This window comes from Chiloscyllium plagiosum, unplaced genomic scaffold (genome assembly GCF_037043375.1).
Source record: "Chiloscyllium plagiosum isolate Xiang-an unplaced genomic scaffold, Cpla_swu_hap1 HiC_scaffold_7, whole genome shotgun sequence".
NCBI classification, from domain to species: Eukaryota; Metazoa; Chordata; class Chondrichthyes; order Orectolobiformes; family Hemiscylliidae; genus Chiloscyllium; species Chiloscyllium plagiosum.
The window spans coordinates 94,895,063-94,920,880 of NW_028270145.1; the positions used below are offsets into that span (position 1 = coordinate 94,895,063).

At 42.4% G+C, this 25,818-nt stretch overlaps 1 protein-coding gene across 1 annotated transcript in view; it reads left to right on the forward strand.

The window, feature by feature from the left end:
* The window catches only part of tnfaip6 (tumor necrosis factor, alpha-induced protein 6), a 51,248-nt gene that overhangs the window by 14,403 nt on the left and 11,027 nt on the right, over positions 1-25,818 (forward strand). The window contains exon 3 of the mRNA XM_043694155.2: positions 22,379-22,540. Coding sequence (XP_043550090.1) covers positions 22,379-22,540 — 162 coding nt within the window. The remainder of the gene's footprint in view (positions 1-22,378; positions 22,541-25,818) is intronic.

A 25,818-nucleotide genomic window follows, 5' to 3' on the forward strand; every position in this document is an offset into this window, starting at 1 on the left:
AGTCCCATGTAGGCTAGTCCAAGTAAGGAAGGCAGTAAGGGGCAGCACGGTGGCACAGTGGTTAGCACTGTGGCCTCACAGCACCAGAGACCCAGGTTCAATTCCTGCGTGGAGGAAATGTGCAAACTCTGTGTGGAGTTTGCACATTCTCCCCGTGTCTGCGTGGGTTTCCTCCGGGTGCTCCGGTTTCCTCCCACAATCCAAAAATGTGCAGGTTAGATGAATTGGCCATACTAAATTGCCCCTAGTGTTAGGTGAAGGGGTAAATGTAGAGGAATGGGTCTGGGTGGGTTGTGCTTCGGCGGGTCGGTTTGGATTTGTTGGGCCGAAGGGCCTGTTTCCACATTGTAATCTAATCTAAAACGTTTCTTTCTCTGAAGGACATTAGTGACTGTTCATAAAGTCAGGAAGTATGGGATACAGGGAGATTTGGCTATCTGGATTCAGAATTGTTTGGCTGATAGAAGGCAAAGAGTGGTTGTAGATGGAAAGTATTCTGTCAGTGTTGAGTGGGGTCCCGCAGCGCTCTGTTCTTGGGCCTCTGCTCTTTGTAGTTTTTATAAATGACTTGGATGAGGAGGTTGAGGGGTGGATTAGTACATTTGCAGATGACACAAAGGTTGGAGGTGCCGTCGATAGTATCGAGAGCTATTGCAGGCTGCAACACAACATAGACAGGATGCAGAGCTAGGCTGAGAAATGGTAGATGGAGTTCAACCTAGATAAATGCGAAGTGATGCATTTTGGAAGGTCGAACTCGAATGCTGAATATCGGATTAACGACAGGATTCTTGGTAGTGTGGAGGAATAGAGGGATTTGAATGTGCAAAGTTGCCACCCAAGTGGATAGAATTGTTAAGAAAGCATATGATGTTTTGCCTTTCATTAACATGCATGGAATCGAGTTTAAGAGCCGCAAGGTTTGTTACAGTTCTACAAGTCCCTGGTGAGATGACACTTGGAATATTGTGTCCAATTCTGGTCGCTCTACTATAGGAAAGATACAGAGGCTTTGGAGAGGGTGCGAAGAAGGTTTACCAGGATGCTTCCTGGACTGGAGGGCTTGCCTTATGAAGAAAGGCTGAATACGCTCGGACTTTTTTCTCTAGAGAAAAGGAGGAACAGAGGAGACTTGATCGAGGTATACACGATAATGAAAGGAATAGATATGGTCAATAGCCAGAGACTTTTTCCCAGGGCAGGATTGACTGTTACAAGGAGTCATAGTTTTAAGACATTAGGAGAAAGGTATAGAGGGACGTCAGCGGAAGGTTCTTTCCGCAGAGAGTTGTGAATGCATGGAATGCGTTGCCAGCTGTGGTGGTGGAAGCAGAGTCATTAGGGACGTTTAAGTGACTGCTGAACATGCACATGGATAGCAGTGAGTTGAGGGGTGCGTAGGTTATTGTATTTTATATTTGGATTAAACCTCGGCACAACATCGTGGGCCAAAGGGCCTGTTCTGTGCTGTACTTTTCTATGATGGATTTTTATGGCACTTGACAGTGGTACATAGTCGGGGTAAAAACAATGACTGCAGATGCTGGAAACCAGATTCTGGATTAGTGGTGCTGGAAGAGCACAGCAGTTCAGGCAGCATCCAAGGAGCTTCGAAATCGACGTTTCGGGCAAAAGCCCTTCATCAGGAATGGTACATAGTCACCATCCAGGCAAGGTGGATGAGTTAGGGTTGGGGCTTTTATGTTGAATTCAAATTTCATAATCTGATGTGACACGATACGAACCCATGCCCTTAGGCCATTTACTGGGCGTTCTGGGTTGCTAGACCATTGATGCCTCATTTTATGAAGGAGGATCATGCAGGCAAATGTGCCAAAGGTTGTACATATGTCAAGGAAGATGAAGTATACATCTTACTTTGTCATCAAATAGAATGTCATGGCACAGTACAATGTTCCACAGGAATGTTAACAATCAAAATTTGGCTCCTACAAGATCTGACAAAATATGACTCAAAAAGATCAGACCAAACACAAACTCGTATTCAAACTTCAGCTGAAATATTTAAAGGGACATATTTTACATATACAGGTTTTTTTTTATTTCTCTGCAATATTTTCATTGAGCATTGTTGTGAATTTAATTTACTTCTGTTGAAAACAAACACCTCAATCCCTAGAGTTTATAATTGATTTCACACCTCTTGCTGAAATTCACTACAAGACATTTTCAAGGAATCATCAAAGCCTTAATTCTGGATTGTGGTCATTTCAGAGTTGAAATAGGGTTTTAGGAAGTCAAGTGGGAATGAAAATAAAACACAAAGAAGCCCTATATCAAAGTAGAATGTGGGAATGTTTGTAATATGTCAACTTATGTTAACAATTTCCATTGTAAATTATTAATTTAACTCATCACAGAATCATAAGATGATACATCACAGAGGTAAGTCGTTTGGCCCATTGTAGCTGTGTCAGCCCTTTTGATGTAGCCAGTTGTATAATCCAGTTAATCCTGTGCTCTTATTCTTTCTGCACATGTTTGTCTCTTCAAGAATTTATCCAATTTTCTTTTGAAAATCACTAATAAATCTGCTTCCAATTTTTTTTAGGCATTACATTCCACATTGCAAAAAGCTTATTGTGTATAAACGTATTTTGTCACATCACCTCTTCGCTAATTATTTTAAATCTGTATCAACAATCCTTCTGCACCTACAAACAATTCTCTATCAAAACCTTTCATGATTTTGTGCAGCTTCATCAAGCTACTTCTTAACCTTCTCTGTGTCCAGTGGAATAATACCATTTTTTCCAGTCTCTCTATATAACTTGCCTTGGAAACACAGGCATTTGCACTGTTTCAATTAAACAATGATAATCTGTTCTGTTGGATCAACTGGTGAAGGTAATCGGAAGTGAACCATGAAACCCAGGCTTCATTACTGGTCTACCGATAAGCCTGGGTGTTACGTGAGGTTCAAGCACATACAAATAGCGGAGGCAATGCCTGTGTGGTACTTTTGCTAGACCATTAATCCAGAAAACCCAGGGACCTGAGTTCCAACTCTGTCATGGTAAATGGTGGAATTTGAATGCAAAAAGAAAATCTGGAAGTAAGAGTCTAATGATGACCATGAAGCTATTGCCAATTATTGGCAAAACCCATCTGGCTAACTAATATCCTTTAGGGAAGGAAACTGCTGTCATTACCCAGGCTGGCCTACAATGATTCCAGACCCATAGCATTGTGGTTGACTTTCAAACTGACCTTTAGGCAATTAGAGATGGGCCTAACAAGCAATGACCTCATCCCGTAAATGAATTTACAAAAATAGACAACCTATAGATTATAGAGCAGGGATTCTTTATTCCACTAGTGTCATGCCTTTATAAATGTTAAGGGAAATTAATGGCATATCGAGGAAAACAGAATATTTTCATTAGATTGTGCCAGTAGTTGTACATTTTGGTTCAGAAATCCTTTGCCCCTGATTTTCTCCCTCCACCAGATCGCTCATTCCATTCCCAACGTGACAAAGATGTTCTTCCTTCATTGATGATCCACAGGGATTGATTGTCTGGCTTCTCTGCTTGCTGCCTTTTCTTAACTTCACCAATTGCTGCTGGAGACCTCGTTAAACAGCGGTGACCTTCAATTAACTTCACGGCATCTGGGATGAAGTAGTTATCCAGTTTTCCTTTAAGAATGCAAGAACTTCTATCTGAACTGCTTACTTTGGCAAAACAGTCCATGATCCATTTTTCTTAGATAGAGACATTTCTTCTATCCCCACCTGCCTCTCTGAATTATTCTTCAGTTGATATTTTAGTGACCTCACTCTTCATCAAACATTTGAAAAATGCGGACAGGCCTCTAACCCGCATCCCTCACAACTGCTCACTACACCTACATAGAATGCCCATGCCCCATTAATGCCACCTCATGACCTCCGTCATTCACCCCATGAAAACCTCTATCCCTCCACCTATGTGGGCCTTACATTGTCCATGCCAACTTATACTCCTATGGTCCATAATGGTTAACAGATGTGCTGTCTTTACAAAAAAAAAATTAGACCTTTCCCAGTGACTCTGTGAAGACAGGAAACAGTTTTTTCCTCTTCATCTACATATTTTCCAATAAGTTGCCTTTTTCCTAAGACTAGGGGCACATTTTAAGATGAGAGGAGAGAGATTTTAAAAAGACATAAGAGGCAAATTTTTTTACACAGAGGATGGTTTACATGAGGAATGAACTTCCTGAGGAAGCGATCGTTGCGGATACAATTACACCATTTAAAAGACATATGGATGGACACTTGAGTGGGAAAGATAATGGCCAGGAGTAGGCAGGTGGGACTAGTTTAGCTTGGGACTGGTTGGACTAAAAGGTCTGTTTCCATGCTATATGACTCTATGACTCTAAGTGTATACTCTAGTTCCTTCCTTTTCCTCTCAAAAATATAATCTGCTGTCACTCATATCAAATTACATCAGTCAATGTCTGTTCATTCTGTTACTTGTCTGCCAGTCTTTTACAATCAACTTCATTGTTGTCCAAATCTCCCTTTTTGTCTCATCAGCAGGATTTGATTTTTTTTTTTCTCCGCTATACTGAGGTCCAAATAATGCAAACTGCAAATAAATTGAACCCAACATGTTTCAGCACTCACTATTGTACTTCCCAAAATCCTGTAGTTTGAGCATATACACTTTTCCTTGCAATCCATTAACTAACTTTGGATTCACACTGCTTTATTTCTTGTATACCACAAATCTGATCTCTTCCAAACAGCCCTGATAGATAATTTATCCAACATCATCTGAAAATGCAAAAAAACTTCACTGCAATTCCATTGTCTCATTCAATGAGTCACCTCTTTATAAAAATACATAGATTTCTCAAATATAACTTACCTTCCCAACTCATGCCACTATATTTGTTGGATATTTTTAAATGCATATTAATATGACTCTGAATTATGGTGAGAGTTACAACCTCAGGCAGCAATACTTAGACAACTGAAGGAAGTTTATCAACTGTAAAATCACGGTGAGTGAATCAGAGTCATAGAGAGTCATAAAGTCAGACAGCACGGAAAGAGAATCTCAGTTCAACTCATAAATGCTGACACAAGTTTCCCAAAATAAACTAGTCCCCCTTGCCTATCCTTCTTAATCTTTCATATTCATGGACCTGTCAAAATGTCTTTTAAATGTTGTAACTGTACATGCATCTACCATTTCTTCTGGCAGTTCACACCTTCTGTGTGGAGAAGTTGCCCATCAGATCCCTTTTAAATCTTTCACCTCTCACCTTAAAAATAAGCTCCCTCATTTTGAACTCCCCCACCTTAGGGAAAAAGACCCTTGCTATTCATTATTTAATAAACCTCTATAGGGTCACCCTTCAACCTCCTCCTACACTCCAGTGAAAAAGGTCCAAGCCTATTCAGCCTCCCCTTATAATTGAAACCCTCCAGTCCTAGCAAATCTTGATAAATCTTTTCTGAACACTTATAATTTAATAATATTCTTCCTGTAGCAGGATGACCAAAACTGTACACAGTACTCTAAAAGTGGCCTCACCAATGTCGTGTACAACCCTAACATGACATACCAACTCCTATACTCAATAGTCTGAGCAATGAAGGCAAGCGTGCTAAATGCTGTCTTAAGCACCCTGCCTACCTTTGACACAAACTTCAAAGAACTATGTACCTGAATGCCTAAATCTCTCTGTTCTACAACAGAGGTACATGACCCTACCATTAACTGTATAAGTCATGCCCTTGTTTGTTTTACCAAAATGTAATACCTTGCATTTATCCAAATTAAGCTCCATCTGCCACTCCTCAGCCCATTGGCACAATTGATCAAGATCCCTTTGTAATCTTATACAATATTTTCACTGTTGACTATACCATCATTGTCATCTGAACACTTATTAACCATGCCTCCTAAATTCTCATCCAAATCACTTATATAAATGACAAACAACAGTGGACTCAGCACCGATCCCTGTGGAACACCATTGGTCACAGGCATTCAGTCCAAAAACAACCCTTCATCACCACCCTCTGTCTCCTACTATTAAGCCAATTTTGCATTCAATTGGCAAACTCTCCCTAAGGAGAAAGTGAGGTCTGCAGATGCTGGAGATCAGAGCTGGAAATGTGTTGCTGGAAAAGCGCAGCAGGTCAGGCAGCATCCAGGGAACAGGAGAATCGACGTTTCGGGCATAAGCCTGAAGAAGGGCTTATGCCCGAAACGTCGATTCTCCTGTTCCCTGGATGCTGCCTGACCTGCTGCGCTTTTCCAGCAACACATTTCAAACTCTCCCTAAGTCCGGTGTGATCTAACTTTATGAATTAGTTAATCATGTGGAACCTTGTCAAAGGCTTTACTAAAGTCCATGTAGACAACATCTACCGCTTTGCCCTCATCTATCTTCTTGGGTTTTTTTTTTAGATTCACTACAGCGTGGAAACAGGCCCTTCAGCCCAACAAGTCCACACCGAGCCTCCAAAGAGTAACCCACCCAGACCCATTTCCCTCTGACTAATGCACCTAACACTATGAGCAATTTAGTATGGCCAATTCACCTAACCTGCACATGTTTGGACTGTAGGAGGAAACTGGAGCACCCGGAGGAAAGCCATGCAGACACGGGGAGAACGTGCAAACTCCACACAGACAGTCGCCTGAGGCTGGAATTGAACCCGGGTTCCTGGCGCTGTAAGGCTGCAGTACTCACCACTGAGCCACCGTGCTGCCCTCAATCAAGTTTGGAAAACATGATTTCTCTCACACAAAGCCATGCTGACTATACCTAATCAGTCTTTTCCTCTCCAAATCCTATTTAAATCTTTTCTCTCAGAGTCCCCTCCAACAACTTTGTGGGTTGCACGGTGGCTCATTGGTTAGCATTGCTGCCTCACAGTGCCAGGGACTCAGTTTCGATTCCAGCCTTAAGTGACTGTCTGTGTGGAGTTTGCGCATTCTCCCCGTGGGTTTCCTCTCACGATCCAAGATCCTCCCAAATCCAAATTCACCAAAGATTAGGTGAATTGATCATGCTAAATTGCCCATAGTGTTCAGGGATGTTATTATTTAGGGGTAAATGTAGAGTAATAGGTTCGGGGAATGGGTCTGGGTGGGTTACTCTGTGGAGTGTCGGTGTGGACTTGTTGGTCTGAAGGGCCTGTTTCCACATTGTAGGGATCCTATGATCTTCTATGAACTTACTCACCACTGATGTTAGACTCATCAGTCTATAGTTTCCAGGCTTGTCTTTACAGCCTTTCTTAAATAAAGGCTCAACATTAGCCACCCTTCAGTGCTCCGGCACCTCACCTGTGGCTGTAGATACAAATATCTCTGCTGGGGAAAGATACAATCAAAATAAAAGCATTAATTGAACAACAGTTCACACAAGCAAGAGATAAGCACAAATTTCATGTAACAGACAGAAAAACTGACATGAAACTTTCCACACAGGAATTGTATTGCCAAGTCCATGTGCTGTCAATTAGAGAATAGATTTAAAGTTCCCCAGAGAGTATGTTAGATAATTTCAATTGTACATACCCTGGAGTATGTTCGACTGGCTGCTTAGAATCATGTTCATGATATCTGAAAAAAGTCCTCTGAGGAACAGTGTAAGGGAGCACAGAATAATAGAAGCTAATCATCTTACTAACCTTCTGGTTTTTGTACAATATTATTCAGAGTGAGCTCTACTTCAGCCATTTTATTCTTAATGAAAGGCTGGCATGTATTACATTCTCTACCACCTGAAAATACGATGTGGCAAAACTCCAGAATATTTTTATGAACTTATTTTCTAAATTATTCATCCTTGAATATTTCCTTGGCGTTTCCAGATGCCTTACAGCACAAGAATTATCATCGCACACGCAATTTGATCATCCAAGTCTATTCTCTGGAAGGTTTTATTTCTGAGGAGAGGTTGGATAAAGTTAAAAATCACACAATACCAGGCAATAAACCAACATCTGTACTACACCTGTACGGTATCACATCTCCATGACACTGGACTCCTTTACCTATAAATTCTGTGAGCATGATTTTAACTTCCACAACCACCTGATGAAGGAGCGGCACTCTGAAGGCTAGTGCTTCCAAATAAACCTGCTGATGTTGTGTGTTTTTTAACTTTGTCCATCCCAGTCCAACACCAGCACCTCCAAGTCATGATATATAATAATTTAAGTATGTTTTAATGTAACAATTGATCATAGTTCTTAAACTATAAGTGACACAGTCAATAGTTTACCAGCACTGTTCAACTATTTACATGCATTAGATTACTTTACAGTGGATAAAGTGCTTGTCTACAATTTACAGTATTACAAATTTGTTGATAATTGACAAATTTTGTTGAAACTTTTCACCTTTCGCTCCTCAGGACAATTTCCAAATAGATCAATGTAAAGGGAAGACATTAGGAATTATCTGAATATTCTTGCAATTTTCTTGTATCTGTTCTCGACAATTCTCAAGTTCTGTTTTTAATGTCTAATCATACCACTTTGCATGCTGTTTACATTGATTTAAGTTCCAATCACCTTTTGACCCTTTGAAAAAAATGAACAGATACAATACTTCTTTGATCCACCTGCTAAACTTTTGAAAGTGTAAACAGATGACTGGTCATGTCATTTGCTCCAGCAATTTCATTGTATTGAGCTCCAGAGTATTTCTCAGTTGTACAACTGAATCTTCTGAAAGCACAACTGAATTCTGATCCTCACTAAAGCATTTAGCTCAGCAAGTTTCATTTACATAGCTGTGGAGGTTTTCTTTGTTGTTTTGGCAGTTTTATTTACCTTAACTTATTTATAAGCACTTAAGAGCAAAGGTTGGATTTCCAAGTAGGTTTTAATGGTTTCAATGCGTGTTTGGTTAACAGCTTAATGAGTTTCCAAGAGATGCATTTGTTTTGTCTGAAGTTTGAGTGGATCATGTTTTTCATTTCCCGTGCCTTTCAATGACTTCCTACTGCTATGAGTTTTGTCCACAGTAGATAATGGGTTAAAAATCACACAACACCAGGTTATAGTCCAACAGGTTTAATTGGAAACACACTAGCTTTTGGAGGGCCGCTCCTTCATCAGGTGGTTATGGAGGACACAATTGTAAGGCACAGAATTTATAGCAAAAATTTACAGTGTGATGTAACTGAAATTATACATTGAAAAATATCTTGATTGTCTGTTGAGTCTTTCATCTGTTCGAATACCATGATAATTTCACTTCTTTCATGTGTAAATCACAACACCTTTTTTTAAAAGTTGCAATCTCAGATTAACTGTAACAATTGGTGTTAGCTAGACAATATGTTGAAGGTGTTAGCCCCCTGTGTTCTTTGTCTATGCCATGCTACTTAGATTGATTCTAATCTAAAAAGTGAGATAACAGAGTTTACATGAATTCATGCAGTTTTTGAGCAAAGTACAATGTAACTCTGCAAGTACAAATTCACCCCACAAAATATATGTGTGTATGTGGGTCCTTGTGTCTGTCTGTGTGTGTGTGTCTTTTGTCTGGGTTGGGGGTTGTGAGTGTGAGAGAGAGTGTATATATGTGTGCATGAGTGTAGAGTGGTCTAAGTAGATAATGGGGATTGTGTATGGAGGGAGATTGAAAGATGTGAAAGGATATGAAAGGGATTTGGAGAGTATAAGGGAGATATGTGAGATATGAAGATGCATGAAGGAGGATTGGTAGGATAGTGAGAGTGAGAACTGATGGTTGAACAGTCAACAACTAGGCCAATGTCCTTAAACACAGGTGGGCATACTAACCTTTCACTCTTGGAGAAAGTGAGGACTGCAGATGCTGGAGATCAGTGCTGAAAATGTGTTGCTGGAAAAGCGCAGTAGGTCAGTCAGCATCCAAGGAGCAGGAGAATCGACGCTTCGGGCATAGGCCCTTCTTCAGGAATGGGGAGGGTGTGCCAAGCAGGCTAAGATAAAAGGTAGGGAGGAGGGACTTGGGGGAGGGGCATTGGGAATGCGATAGATGGAAGGAGGTTAAGGTGAGGGTGATAGGCCGGAGAGGGGGTGGGAGTGGAGAGGTCGGGAAGAAGATTGCAGGTCAAGAAGGCGGTGCTGAGTCCGAGGGTTGGGACTGAGATAAGGTGGGGGAAGGGGAAATGAGGAAGCTGGAGAAATCTGCATTCATCCATTGGGATTGGAGGGTTCCTAGGCGGAAGATGAGGTGCTTTTCCTCCAGGTGTCGTGTTGCCATGGTCTGGCGATGGAGGAGGCCAAGGATCTGCATGTCCTTGGTGGAGTGGGAGTTAAAATGTTCAGCCACAGGGCGGTTGGGTTGATTGGTGCGGGTGTCCCAGAGGTGTTCTCTGAAACGTTCTGCAAGTAGGCGGCCTGTCTCCCCAATGTAGAGAAGGCCACATTGGGTGCAGCGGATGCAGTAAATGATGTGTGTGGAGGTGCAGGTGAATTTGTGATGGATATAGAAGGATCCCTTGGGGCCTTGGAGGGAAGTGAGGGAGGAGGTGTGGGCGCAAGTTTTGCATTTCTTGCGGTTGCAGGGGAAGGTGCTGGGAGTGAGGTTGGGTTGGTGGGGGGTGTGGACCTGACAAGGGAGTCGCGGAGGGAGAGGTCTTTCCGGAACGCTGATAGGGGAGGGGAGGGAAATATATCCTTGGTGGTGGGGTCTGTTTGGAGGTTAAGGTGAGGGGAAATGATGAAGGATGATACGATGTATCTGGAGGTTAGTGGGGTGGTAGGTGAGGACCAGTGGGGTTCTGTCCTGGTGGCGATTGGAGGGGCGGAGTTCAAGGTCAGAGGAGCAGGAAGTGGAGAAGATGCAGTGGAGAGCATCATCAACCATGTCTGAGGGGAAATTGCGGTCTTTGAAGAAGGAGGCCATCTGGGTTGTTCGGTATTGGAATTGGTCCTCCTGGGAGCAGATGCGGCAGAGGCAAAGGAATTTGGATGGCGTTTTTACAGGGGGCAGGGTGGGAGGAGGTGTAACCTAGGTAGCTGTGGGAGTCGGTCGGTTTGTAGTAAATGTCCGTGTTGAGTCGGTCGCCCAAAATAAAAATGGAGAGGTCTAGGAAGGGGAGGGAGGAGTCTGAGACGGTCCAGGTAAATTTGAGGTCGGGGTGGAAGGTGTTAGTAAAGTGGATGAACTGTTCAACCTCCTCGTGGGAGCACGAGGCAGCGCTGATACTGTCATCGATGTAGCAGAGGACAAGTTGGGGGGTGGTGCCAGTGTAGCTGCGGAAGATGGACTGTTCCATATATCCCTCGAAGAGGCAGGCATAGCTGGGGCCCATGCGACATTAATCACCTCAAACTGCCCACCCCTCTTACTCAGTCCAACCTCTCACCCTCGCAACATACAGCCCTCCACTCCCTCCACTCCAATCCCAACCTCACTATCAAACCGGCAGACAAGGGAGGCGTGGTGGTAGTTTGGCGCACCGATCTTTACATTGCTGAGGCTAAACGCCAGCTCGCGGACACCTCCTCCTACTGCCCCCTTGACCATGACCCCACCTCCCACCACCAAACCATCATCTCCCAGACCATCCATAACCTCATCACCTCAGGGGATCTCCCATCCACCGCCTCCAACGTCATCGTCCCACAATCCTGCACCGCCCGTTTCTACCTCCTCCCCAAAATCTACAAACCTGACTGCCCCGGCCGACCCATTGTCTCAGCCTCCTCCTGCCCCACCGAACTCATCTCTGCACACCTCGACACGGTCCTGTCCCCCTTAGTCCAAGAACTCCCCACCTACGTTTGGGACACCACCCACACCCCTCACCTCCTCCATGATTTTCGCTTCCCCGGTCCCCAACGCCTTATCTTCACCATGAACATCCAGTCCCTATACACCTCCATCCCCCATCACAAAGGCTTCAAAGCCCTCCGCTTCTTCCTTTCCCACCGACCCAACCAATACCCTTCCACTGACACCTTCCTTCGACTGACTGAACTGGTCCTCACTCTGAACAACTTCTCTTTCCAATCCTCCCACTTCCTCCAAACCAAAGGAGTAGCCATGGGCCCCAGCTATGCCTGCCTCTTCGTCGGATATGTGGAACAGTCCATCTTCCGCAGCTGCACTGGCACCATCCCCCACCTTTTCCTCTGCTAATTCGATGACTGTATCGGTGCTACCTCGTGCTCCCACAAGGAGGTTGAACAGTTCATCCACTTTACTAACACCTTCCACCCCGACCTCAAATTTACCTGGACCGTCTCAAACTCCTCCCTCCCCTTCCTAGACCGCCTAGACCATTTCTGTCTCGGACGACCGACTCAACACGGACATTTACTATAAACCGACCGACTCCCACAGCTACCTAGATTACACCTCCTCCCACCCAGCCCCTGTAAAAACGCCATTCCATACTCCCAATTCCTTCGCCTCCGCCGCATCTGCTCCCAGGAGGACCAATTCCAATACCGAACAACCCAGATGGCCTCCTTCTTCAAAGACTGCAATTTCCCCTCAGATGTGGTTGATGATGCTCTCCACCGCATCTCCTCCACTTCCCGCTCCTCTGCCCTTGAACCCCGCCCCTCCAATCGCCACCAGGACAGAATCCCACTGGTCCTCACCTACTACCCCACCAACCTCCAGATACATCGAATCATCCTTCGTCATTTCCGCCACCTCCAAACAGACCCCACCACCAAGGATATATTTCCCTCCCCTCCCCTATCAGCGTTCTGGAAAGACCTCTCCCTCTGCGACTCCCTCATCAGGTCCACACCCCCCACCAACCCAACCTCCACTCCCGGCACCTTCCCCTGCAACCGCAAGAAACACAAAACTTGCACCCACACCTCCCCCCTCACTTCCCTCCAAGGCCCCAAGGGATCCTTCTATATCTGTCACAAATTCACCTGCACCTCCACACACATCATTTACTGCATCCGCTGCACCCAATGTGGCCTCCTCTACATTGGGGAGACAGGCCGCCTACTTGCAGAACGTTTCAGAGAACACCTCTGGGACACCCGCACCAACCAACCCAACCGCCCTGTGGCTGAACATTTTAACTCCCCCTCCCACTCCACCAAGGACATGCAGGTCCTTGGCCTCCTCCATCGCCAGACCATGGCAACACGACACCTGGAGGAAAAGCACCTCATCTTCCACCTAGGAACCCTCCAACCACAAGAGATGAATGCAGATTTCTCCAGCTTCCTCATTTCCCCTTCCCCCCCACCTTATCTCAGTCCCAACCCTCGGACTCAGCACCGCCTTCTTGACCTGAAATCCTCTTCCCAACCTCTCAGCCCCCACCCCCTCTCCGGCCTATCAACCTCACCTTAACCTCCTTCCACCTATCGCATTCCCAATGCCCCTCCCCCAAGTCCCTCCTCCTTACCTTTTATCTTAGCTTGCTTGGCACACCCTCCTCATTCCCGAAGAAGGGCCTATGCCCAAAACGTCGATTCTCCTGCTCCTTGGATGCTGCCTGACCTGCTGAACTTTTCCAGCAACACATTTTTCAGCTCTGACCTTTCAGAATTAAGGAGAATCCAAAGGGTTTTTACAAATACATTAAGGACAAAAGGGTAACTAGGGAGAGAATAGGGTCCCTCGAAGTTCAGCAAGGCGGCCTTTGTGTGGAGCCACAGAAAATGGGGGAGATACTAAATGAGTATTTTGCATCAGTGTTTACTGTGGAAAAGGATATGGAAGATATAGACTGGAGGGAAATGGATGGTGACATCTTGCAAAATGTCCAGATTACAGAGGAGGAAGTGCTGGATGTCTTGAAACATTTAAAGATGAAAAACTCCCCAGGACCTGATCAGGTGTACCCGAGAACTCTGTGGGAAGCTGGAGAAGTGATTGCTGGGCCTCTTGCTGAGATATTTGTATCATCGATAGTCACAGATGTGGTACCGGAAGACTGGAGGTTGGCAAACATGATGCCACAGTTTAAGTTGGGTGGTAAGGACAAACCAGGTAACTATAGACCAGTGAACCTGATGTCGGTGGTGGTCAAGTTGTTGGAGGGAATCCTGAGGGACAGGATGTACATGTATTTGGAAAGGCAAGGACTGACTAGAGATAGTCAACATGGCTTTATGCATGGGAAATCATGTCTTACAAACTTGAGTTTTTTGAAGAAGTAACAAAGAAGATTGATGAGGGCAGAGCAGTAGATATGATCTATATGGACTTCAGTAAGGCGTTTGACACGGTTCCCCATGGGATTCTGATTAGCAAGGTTAGATCTCATGGAATACAGGGAGAACTAGCCATTTAGATACAGAACTGGCTCAAAGGTAGGTGGTGGTGGAGGGTTGTTTTTCAGACTGGAGGCCTGTACCAGTGGAGTGCCACAAGGATCAGTGCTGGTCCCTCTACTTTTTGTCATTTACATAAATGATTTGGATGCGAGCATAAGAGGTACAGTTAGTAAGTTTGCAGATGACATCAAAATTGGAGGTGTAGTGGATAGCAAAGAGGGTTACCTCAGATTACAACAGGATCTTGACCAGATGGGCCAATGGGCTGAGAAGTGGCAGATGGAGTTTAATTCAGAAAAATGCAAGGTGCTGCATTTTGAGAAAGCAAATCTTAGCAGGACTTATACACTTAATTGTAAGGTCCGAGGGAGTGTTGCTGAACAAAGAGTGCAAGTTCATATCTCATTGAAAGTGGAGTCGCAGGTAGATAGGATAGTGAAGAAGGTGTTCGGAATGCTTTCCTTTATTGGTCAGAGTATTGAGTACAGGAGTTGGGAGGTCACATTGGTTAGGGCACTGTTGGAATATTGCATGCAATCCTAGTCTCCTTCCTATCGGAAAGATGTTGTGAAACTTGAAAGGGTTCAAAAAAGATTTACAAGGATGTTGCCAGGGTTGGAGGATTTGAGCTATAGGGAGAGGCTGGACAGGCTTGGGCTGTTTTCCCTGGAGCATCAGAGGCTGAGGGGTGACCTTATAGAGGTTTACAAAATTATGAGGTGCATGGATAGGGTAAATAGGCAAAGTGGACTCCCCTGGGGTCGGGGAGTCCAGAACTAGAAGGCATAGGTTTAGGGTGAGGGGGGAAAGATATAAAAGAGAACAAAGAGGCACTCTTTTCATGCAAAGGGTGGTACGTGTATGGAATGAGCTGCCAGGGGAAGTGGTGGAGGTTGGTACAATTGCAATATTTAAGAAGCATTTGGATGGGTATATGAATAGGAAGGGTTTGGAGGAATATGGGTCGGGTGCTGTCAGGTAGGACTAGATTGGATTGGGATATCTGGTCAGCATGGACGGGTTGGATCAAAGTGTCTGTTTCCATGCTGTACATCTCTATGATTCTATGACTCTAATTGCTCTGATTTTATTAAAATCTTCTCTTAACTGTCATGACTAAAGACGTACAATATATTTTCAACAATGGGGCTTTATTACAAACAGATTGTAGTTGGCATTATTATCCAATTTTATATTAAAATGTGGTGATTCTATATTCCAGTTTGCTATCATATTTCTAACAGAAACAGGCATTCTGCTACCAAAGATAGGACGATTACAGATTTGTCATAAAACATAGGAAACCTGAAGAACAGTTGGAAAAGTGAGGTAAATTATAAACCTCAAAACAGAGAAAGAATGATCTCAAAACAGAAAGAATGTATCAAAAGGCTTTGACAGAATTATTTCCAAATAATTAATATTAAATTATAATCCAATGCCTGCCAAAGCTTGCATTTGTAAGTCTCTCAGGATGAATATTGCATAAAAACTTCATGAATGTTCTTGAACTTGATTGTTGGTGCTGTATAGGGTTCAAGCATGATTGGGCGGCACGGGGATAAGCCGTTGACACTGCTGCCTCACAAGGGACCCATTTGATTTCACCCTCGGGCCAGTGTCTACATGGAATTTGCATGTTCTCTCTGTGTCTGGATGGGTTTCCTCTAGGTACTCTGGTTTCCTCCACCTTTGCCCACATTCCCAACCTTTCCCCCTTCATGCCCACCAGCCTGATGGTTTTCCCCACAAAGTCTTCCCACCATCCTTAGCCTGGTCCTATCTCCCCTCAGTCTGGTTCTGTCTGGTCCTTATCCCTTTCTGCTTATGGCTGCATCTGTTAATGTGTATATTCATGGGGAATAGCATGCATGCTCTGCAGTATCAGCAAATCCAACCTTTTAAAATTCTATCATGTAAAATAGCTGCTGTGTTCATCTGCCAACCCCAGGAAACCCACATGAAATCAGCTGCCTCAGAATTACCATTTTAATAAAGAGGCACTGAAGCTCAGAGAGGTGTCAAGAAATTCACATCTCCTGTTTTATTCACACTTAGATGATAAATTCACATGTTGGAAGATTAAATCTTGCTTACAACTATTCAGTTTGGAGTGAAACAATGACACAATCCCCAGAGGAACCATATATCAACAGCCTTTGAGCAACAAGTGAGAGAGAAAGCAACATGCATGAATAAATGCAGGGAATCTGAAAACTCTTCTGTACGTCCCAGAAACCAGTGCAGTGAAAAAGTAACTTGTGAAAACCCCCGCTCACTGCGAAATCACAGTTATCTGCAAGCTTCACCCTTCATAAGGAAACGGTGCAACAGCTAAACAGTTGACTCTCAGGTTTCATTCTTGTAACTCAAGGACTCTAAACACTATGCACTGCAACTGCATTGCTTTTATCTTCCTGTTTGTATAGATATACTGCTTACTCCTCTTTTTGAAGCTTATTACCTGTGTTGTCTGTAAATGTTTGAGATTTCTTATTTCTCTTGGATTGAATGGATAATAAAACTCTACTTACTCTCATTCACCCAAACAAACCTTGGAAATGGCTCCCCTCTTATCTTTAATCTGATTAACTAATGTTAATTGTAGAGTGATTGCTACATTCTGAAAAAGAAATGAAAATATTTGTTGTGACTGACTGGGGTTTAAAAATAGGGGAGCTTGTTATGATCAAGAGTAACACTGTAAGTCTCACTGTCTTCTTTCCTCACATCCTTGCAATTTTTCTGCTTCATGTAATTATCCGATTTCTGTTGAATGCTAATATCAAATCTGTATCTGTCACCTCCAACAGCAGACAGTCTAACCATCTTCACAGAAGAGATTTATTAGGATGTTGCTGGGTATGGAAGGCTTGAGTTCTAAAGAAAGGCTGGATAAACTGGGACATTTTTCCACTGGAGTGTAGAAGGTTGAAGGGTGACCTGATAGAAGTTTATAAAATATTGAAATATAGATAGAGTTGATGGTAGTTGTCTTTTCCCAAAGATGGGTAATTTCAAGACAAGGGGGTACTTTTTTAAGGTGAGAGGAGAGAGATTTGAAACAGACTTAAAAGGCAAAGTTTTCATATAGAGAGTGGTTCATGTGTGGAATGAACTTCTTGAGGAAGTGATGGATGTGATTACAATTCCGTTTAAAAGACATTTGGATGGATACATGAATGGAAAAAGTTTGGAGGGATATGAGCCAGGAGCAGACAGGTGGGACTAGTTTAGTTTGGGATCATGTTCGGCATGGGCTGACTGGACCGAAGGGTTTGTTTCCATGCAGTATGACTCTATGACTCCATAATGCCATCTGATCCATTGAATAGTCTTCTTGTGGGTGGGAACAAAGACAAAATCAAAACACTTGGAAAACATCTGAACATATAACTGCTGAGTTGGATTGCCAAGAAATAAGTTTATTTTGGCTCAACAACCTTTAAATGTGGTCTGTCATGAAATATTTAATATTTTAAACAACACTGGAAATGAAAGCAAGTGGCAATGATAATGTAGAAATTGAGATGACAGATGTTGATTTTTACACAGATGTTTAAGAAATCAGAATATTAACAAACATTAAAGAAATCCAAATTCTATTCACTTTAAAATAGTGATGGAAAAGGATTGGCCAGATCTCAAAGTTGAAGTTCTAAATTGGAGAAAGGCCAATTTTGACGGTATTAGGCAAGAACTTTCAAAAGCTGATTGGAGGCAGATGTTCGCAGGTAAAGGGATGGCTGGTAAATGGGAAGCCTTCAGAAATGAGATAACATGAATCCAGAGAAAGTATATTTTGCTGTCAAGGTGAAAGAGAAGGCTGGTAGGCATAGGGAATGCTGGATGACTAAAGAATTTGAGTGTTTGGTTAAGAAAAAGAAGGAAGCATATGTCAGGTATAGACAGGATAGATCAAGTGAATCCTTAGAAGAGTATAAAGAAAGTAGGAGTATACTTAAGAGAGAAATCAGGAGGGCAAAACAGTTAGGCCACTGTTAGAATATTGCGTGCAGTTCTGGACTCCTTCCTATCAGAAAGATGTTGTGAAACTTGAAAGAGTTCATAAAAGATTTACGAGGATGTTGCCAGGGTTGGAGGATTTAAGCTATAGGGAGGGGCTGAACAGGCTGGAGCTGTTTTCCCTGGAGTGTCAGAGGCTGAGGGGTGACCTTATAGAGGTTTACAAAATTATGAGGGGCTTGGATAGAGTAAATAGGCAAAGTCTTTTCCCTGGGTCAGGGAGTCCAGAACTAGAGGGCATAGGTTTAGGGTGAGAGGGAAATGGTATAAAAGAGACCTACAAGCCAAATTTTTCACACAGAGGGCGGTACGTGTATGGAATGAGCTGCCAGAGGAAGTGGTGGAGGCTGGTACAATTGCAACATTTAAGAGGCATTTGGGTGGGTATATGAATAGGAAGGGTTTGGAGGGATATGGGCCGGGTGCTGGCAGGTGGGACTAGATTGGGTTGGTTTATCTGGTCAGCATGGACGGGTTGGACCGAAGTGTCTGTTTCCATGCTGTACATCTCTATGACTCGATGGCTCTAAATCCATTGAGTTATGGATTTGCTCATGACGATTTTGAAAGTGACTCTTATGAGTCGGGAGAATGCTTAATAAAAATTATAAATGAAACCTTCTATATTTATTTAGACTCCACCAAACCCAGTAAAGCAAAATAAAGAAAGAAAGCAAAATAAAGAAAGGAGTATTGCGTACAGTTCTGGTCATAGCATTATAAGAAGGATGAGGAAGCCTTGGAAAGGGGTCAGACGAGCTTTGCTAGGATATTGCCTGGTATGGAGGGAAGGTCTTATGAGGAAAGGCTGAGGGACTTGAGGCTGTTTTCATTAGAAAGAAAAAGGTTGAGAGGTGACTTAATTGAGACATAAAAGATAATTAGAGGGTTAGATAGGGTGGACAGTGAGAGCCTTTCTCCTTGGATGGCAATGGCTAGCACGAGGGGACATAGCTTTAAATTGATGGGTGATAGATATAGGTCAGATGTCAGAGGTAGTTTCTTTACTCAGAGAGTAGTGGCGGCGTGGAATGCACTGCCTGTAACAGTCGTAGACTCGCTAACGTTAAGGGCATTTAAATGGTTATTCGATAGGCATATGGACGAGAATAGAATAGTGTAGGTTAGACGGTTCAAATTGGTTCCACAGTTCGATGCAACATTGAGGGCCGAAGTGCCTGTACTGCACTGTAATGTTCTATGTTCTATCTTTTGTCAAATAATGATTTTGAATACAATAGATTTGAGTGGATTTGGGGATTGGTGTTTCATGTCTGTTTGATTAAAATTGTAACTGGTAATTAAAACAATATGAAAGAAGATAATTAAGTAAACTGTTGAATGGAATCGGTCCAGATGCCCACTGATAAATAGCTCAAAAAATTATTTATCTTTGTTTTTGAATCTTATTTTTATCTTTCATCCCTTTTTTCCCAGTCATCGGCCAGGTAGCTCAACTTTTCTGAAATTAAAACAAAATGCTGGAAATAATCAGCAGGTCAGGCAGCATCTGTGAAGACAGAAAAAGAGTCAATGCTTCAGATCATTAGTATTTCATCCTGGAATTCAAGCATTTTCTGCTTTAGCTGTAGACTTCTATTCTAGACTTCTCTCCTTGAAGGAAAGCAAATCAGTTTTACCTATCCATTCATGTAACTGTAATCCCTAATCCTAGCACAATTCTAATAAAGTTCTTCTGTAGCCTTTCCAAAGCTTTTACGTCCTTTGTAATCTGTAATCTTGACATTTGAACACAATACATTTCAATAGAAAAAGACTAGGTGTTAATTTCAGAGAGATTCGTGGTCTATTTCTCTTCATGAGCTGTAGTGACTTTTACTCCTACTATTCCTTGCAGCTCAACTCATTAGCTATGTTCCATGCTCATCCTCTCTTCAGTTCACCAGTGACAGAGGAACTTGGCACTACCAGGACCTTTGGGAAAGTGCACTAATTCTCAAGCCCCATTACTCATGGTTCACCAGAAAAATTAATAGTTTAAATCAAGGTATGCAAATTTCCCAATTTATCTATCTATGGAATCATGCTCACTAGATTCCTGTACTTAACAATTATCTATTACAAATCAGTAAACTCTAATCACAAGTAAACAGCTATGAACTATCAACATATGACCCAACTAGTTAAAACTCAAAGGTCCTTTTAAAATCTCTACACACACATACAGACAGACAAGAACTGTGGGTGTTGTGAATGGAGGAAAAATGCTGGGAAATCACCTTTCAGTAGTGCCAGTCTAGAGGCTTCCATGAGATCTCCATTTTTTTCACAAAATCTTCAGTTTTCTGATGTCCATCCTTCCAGGCTCTCAATTCTTTGCCAAAGATAACATTGATTTTCACAGTTTTGTAGTCACTTTAGAATCAACAGCTTATAGCAAATGGTGAGAGAGAATAACTGACTGTCTCAAGATAGATGTAGAGAGAGACCCCAGCGTCTTCCAATGTGGAAAATCATCTGCCACTACCTTGTCCATACACACAAGCTGTTTGGCTGACTAGGAACCAGAGAGTTTTCATCAAGTTGATGACCTTTGAAATCACAAGTGATCACAATTGCACAAACCAATCAGCTATCTGTTGCTGGCTGATTATCACTTTGGACACATTCCCAGGTGCCATGCTATCTCATCTCAACTCCACTTCTTCCAAATCAGTCGAGTAAATACAACACACAATAAATTATTTATTTTCAAAACAGCCACAATTCCTTCCACAGTACCTGGTTTTTAAGTAATCCTTCCCCCATTTTGTATCATAGTTCAAAATATAGAAAAATAAAAAGGTGCAGTGTTTATATTTATATAATCAAGGTTTATAAAATATTCAGATCATTTGGCAATTTAGATTTAGAGGTAAACTAAATTTCTGTATAATTGATTTGTTTCCTTTAACTCTTATGGTCTTATGGTCTTAACAAAGGTCAGAGGTAATTTTGAACAATGAGTTCAAATGCGATAGATAATTGGTGAAAAGATATAGTTGACTTTAATGCTATGCAGAAAGACTGACCAGGTTTCAACGAAGAAAACAATGCTGTCACTAACACAAAGTCAGTTTATTTGTGGCAATCCAGACATCCAGAGCCAAAGAGAGGTCTTTACATTGTTCTTGCAGTTTTAGCTTACAGGGTGTTTCTTATATTTCAGTTCAGAAATGTTAGTAAAGATTAGATTAGATTCCCTACAGTGTGGAAACAGGCCCTTTGGCCCAACAAGTCCACACTGACCCTCCGAAGAACAACCCACCCAGACCCATTCCCCTACATTTACCCCTGACTAACGCACCTATCACTACAGGCAATTTAGAATGGCCAATTCACCTAATCTGCACGTCTTTGGACTGTGGGAGGAAACCGGAGCACCCGGAGGAAACCCACGCAGACACGGGGAGAATGTGCAAACTCCACAAAACAGTCGCCCGAGGCTGGAATCGAACCTGGGACCGTGGTGCTGTGAGGCAGCAGTGCTAACCACTGAGCCACCATGCACCACCTCCCTCCCCTGTGTACCTCATTATCATGGAAAGGAAAATGTTATAACCTGATCAGACAAATAAGAAATTAAAGAGTGAAGATTGGAGAGCTACTACAGTTGCGTTGAGTGTCTTTAAAAAATATTGTTAGGAAAAGAGATAAAATATTCTTTTTGCTGTTTATGTCAGGATCTAAATTATCATATATCTGTGGTTATTGTTATTTTTTCTTTTGTCAAAAAATTGTGTTCTTTTGTTATAAGAATATGTTTACTTAATATGTTCAATAATTGAGCAGCATGGTAACAAAACTTGAAAAGAGAAACCTTTTCTCTATCAAGTCAGGTTTCACTCTAAGATCTGAATGGTCCAGTATTATCAACAGCTGTGATTATAATACTTAAAAACCGCTAACCAATCCTAAATAGAAGCAGAAAATACTGGAAATACCCAGGAGGTCTGGGCAGTACCTCTGGAGAGAGAAATGGAGTTAAAGTTTGAAGTCTGTGACCTTTCATCAGAATTAATAATCCTGAATGACCAATCAGTAGACCTGCTTTAAACTGATTGAAGTACCCTACAGCAATTAGGTTAACTCTGCTGTTTATTAATTTTGCAGGATTTCATGTATGTGCAGCTGGATGGCTTTCAGGAGGGAGAGTTGGATATCCAATAGTAAAACCTGGACCCAACTGTGGTGGTGGAAAAACTGGTATAATTGACTATGGACATCGAGTGAATAAATCAGAATTATGGGATGCTTACTGCTACAATCCACATGGTTTGTTCAATAGAGTTACGCTTTTCTTAATCTTTAAAATGTTATCAATATTTACATAATAGCAATGAAGAACGCAACCAATTACAACTGCTGGATACTGTGACAGTGATTAGAATCATAGAAATGATACAGAACAGAAGGGGGCCATTCAGCCCTCTTCTCCATGCTGCCCAAAGACACCCAGATGCCATCTAATCCCATCTTCCTGCATACGGCCCAAAGCCCTGCAGCTTATAGCACCTAAGGTGCACATCCAGGTAGTTTTTAAAAATGTTGAGAGTCTCTGCCTCCACCAACTCACTACCCTCTGCGTAAATGAACTTTTCCTTGGAGGAGTGGTCCAGGAAATGGCTGATGGAATTCAATGTGAGCAAATGCGAGGTCTTGCACTTTGGAAAAAAGAATAGAAGCATGGATTACTTTCTCAGCGGTGAGAAAATTCCTAAAGCCAAAGTACAGAGGGATCCGGGAGTGCTAGTTGAGGATTCTCTAAAGGTAAACATGCAGGTTGAGTCCGTGATTAAGAAAGCGAATGCAATGTTGTCAATTATCTCAAGAGGGTTGGAATATAAAAGCACTGTTGTGCTACTGAGACTTTATAAAGCTCTGGTTAGGCCCCATTTGGAGTACTGTGTCCAGTTTTGGTCCCCAAACCCAGGAAGGACATACTGGCACTGGAGCGTGTCCAGCAGAGATTCACACGGATGATCTCTTGAATGACAGGTCTAACATATGAGGAACGGCTGAGGATCCTGGGATTGTATTCATTGGAGTTTAGAAGATTAAGGGGAGATCTAATAGAAACTTACAAGATAATACATGGCTTGGAGAGGGTGGACGCTAGGAAATTGTTTCCGTTAGGCAAGGAGACTAGGACCCGTGGACACAGCCTTAGAATTAGAGGGGGTAAATTCAGAACAGAAATGCGGAGACATTTCTTCAGCCAGAGAGTGGTGGGCCTGTGGAATTCATTGCCACAGAGTGCAGTGGAGGCTGGGACGCTAAATGTATTCAAGGCAGAAATTGATAAATTCTTGATGTCACAAGGAATTAAGGGCTACGGGGAGAATGCGGGTAAGTGGAGTTGAAATGCCCATCAGCTATGATTGAATGGCGGAGTGGACTCGATGGGCCGAATGGCCTTACTTCCGCTCCTATGTCTTATGGTCTTATGGTCTTATGTCCCCTATAATCCATCTGCCACTGAGCTTGAAATTTTGACCCCTGGTTATTGAACCCTCGGCTAAGGGAAACAAGTTCCCCCATCTACTCTATCATTACCCCTCCCAATTTTGTATACCTCAATCATGTCCCCCCTCAGCCTTCTCTGTTCCAACGCTAACAACCCCAACTTCTTCAATGTCTCCTTGGAGCTACAATTCTCCAGCCCTAGCAACTTTTTAGTCAATCTTCCTTGCACTCTCTCCAGAGCAATTTCATCCTTCCTGTAATGTAGTGACCAGGTTGCACACAATACTCCAGTTGTGGCCTCAGCAGTGTCTTATACAATTTCATCATTATATCCCTACTTTTGTATTTTGTACCTCTGCCACTGAAGGAAAGCATTCCATATACCTTCGTTATAACCTTACCTACCATACTGAAATCTTTTGAGACGTGTACACTTGGACACAAAGATCTCTCACTTCATCTACCCCTCTCAGTGTATTCTCATTTTTTTGTTGTATTCCCTTTTACTGTTTGACCTCCCTAATGGCGTTACCTCACACTTATCATAGTTGAACACCATCTACCACTTTGCTGCCTACGCCACCAGCCTATCTATAATAATTTGGAGCTTACAGCTATCCTTTACAACATCCACTACACATCCAATTTTTATCTGTAAATATCCCAACTGTAACCCCACCCTGTTAAAGTCCAATTCATCAATGTAGAAAACAAATAGCAGGGGTCCCAACACCGAACCCTATGGAATACCACTTCACACAGCTTTCCATTCGCAAAGGCAGCCATCAACCATTCCCTTCATTTGCTGTTACTCAGCCAACTTCCGATCCAATTCAACACATTACCCTGTATCCCATGGGCTTTTTACTTTTTTGACTAGTCTGCCATGTAGGACCTTGTCAAATGCCTTACTGAAATCCACGTTGATAACATCCACTGCATTACCCTCATCAATCCTCCTTGTCACTTCCTCAAATATTTCAATCAAATTTGTTAGGCATGACCTTCAATTATCAGAGCTATGCTGACTATCCCTGACTAGTCCACGCCTTTCTGACAGTTTATCCAACCCCTCAAGATTGATTCTAACAATTTGCCCACCGCCAAAGTAAGGCTAACTTGCCTATAATTGTTTGACATTTCCTTTGTGCCCTTTTTAAACAACAGAACAATGTTTGCTTTCCTCCAGTACCTCACCTGTGTCTAGTGAAGATTGGAAAATAATCCTCAGAACACCTGCTATTTCCTCCCTGACCCCTTTCAATATGCTTGCAAACAATCCATCTGACTCTGGTACCTTAAGGATTCCAACACTTCTAACACATTCTCTCTTGTTATGATTATTTTGTCCAATATATCACACTATTCCTCTTAGATGACCATATCCACATCATCTTTTTCCTTGTGAATACAGAAACAAAAAAATGATTTTAAAATTCTTCCCATATATTCTGCATCATTACTCAATTTCCCTTTCTCATCTCTGGTAGGCCCCACATTTTCCTTAATTATCCTTTTGCTCTTTATTTATTAGTAAAACATGTTTAGGTTTTCCTTTATCTTGTTGCTAATAGTTGTTCATGCCCTCTCTTTGATTTCCTCATTTCTTTTTCACTTGATCCCTGTACTTTCTACTGTTCTAGAATATCTGCAGTGTTGAGTTTTTGAGACTATCATAAACTTTCTTTTTTTGCTTAATCGTCCCCTGTATCTTTCTAGACAACCATGGGGTCTAAATTTGGCAGTACCATTCTTATATTTGGAGAGGACATATCTGCTTTGTGCCCTAAGATTCTCAGTTTTTATTTATCTCCCATTGGTTCACCACTGATTTATCCTTTAGCAGTCCTATCTAATCCACTTCAGCCAAACCACTTCCCCCTGTATAAAACCTTTACTCCTCATTTATCTCTGTCCTTTTCCATATTGTGAAGGTGCCGGTGTTGGACTGTGTTGGATAAGGTCAAGAATCACACAATACCAGATTATAGTCCAAGAGATTTATTTGAAAATACAAGCTTTTGAACTCTCGCTCCTACTTCAGGTGCTAGTGAGAGACAGACCATAGACACAGAATTTATAAGTAA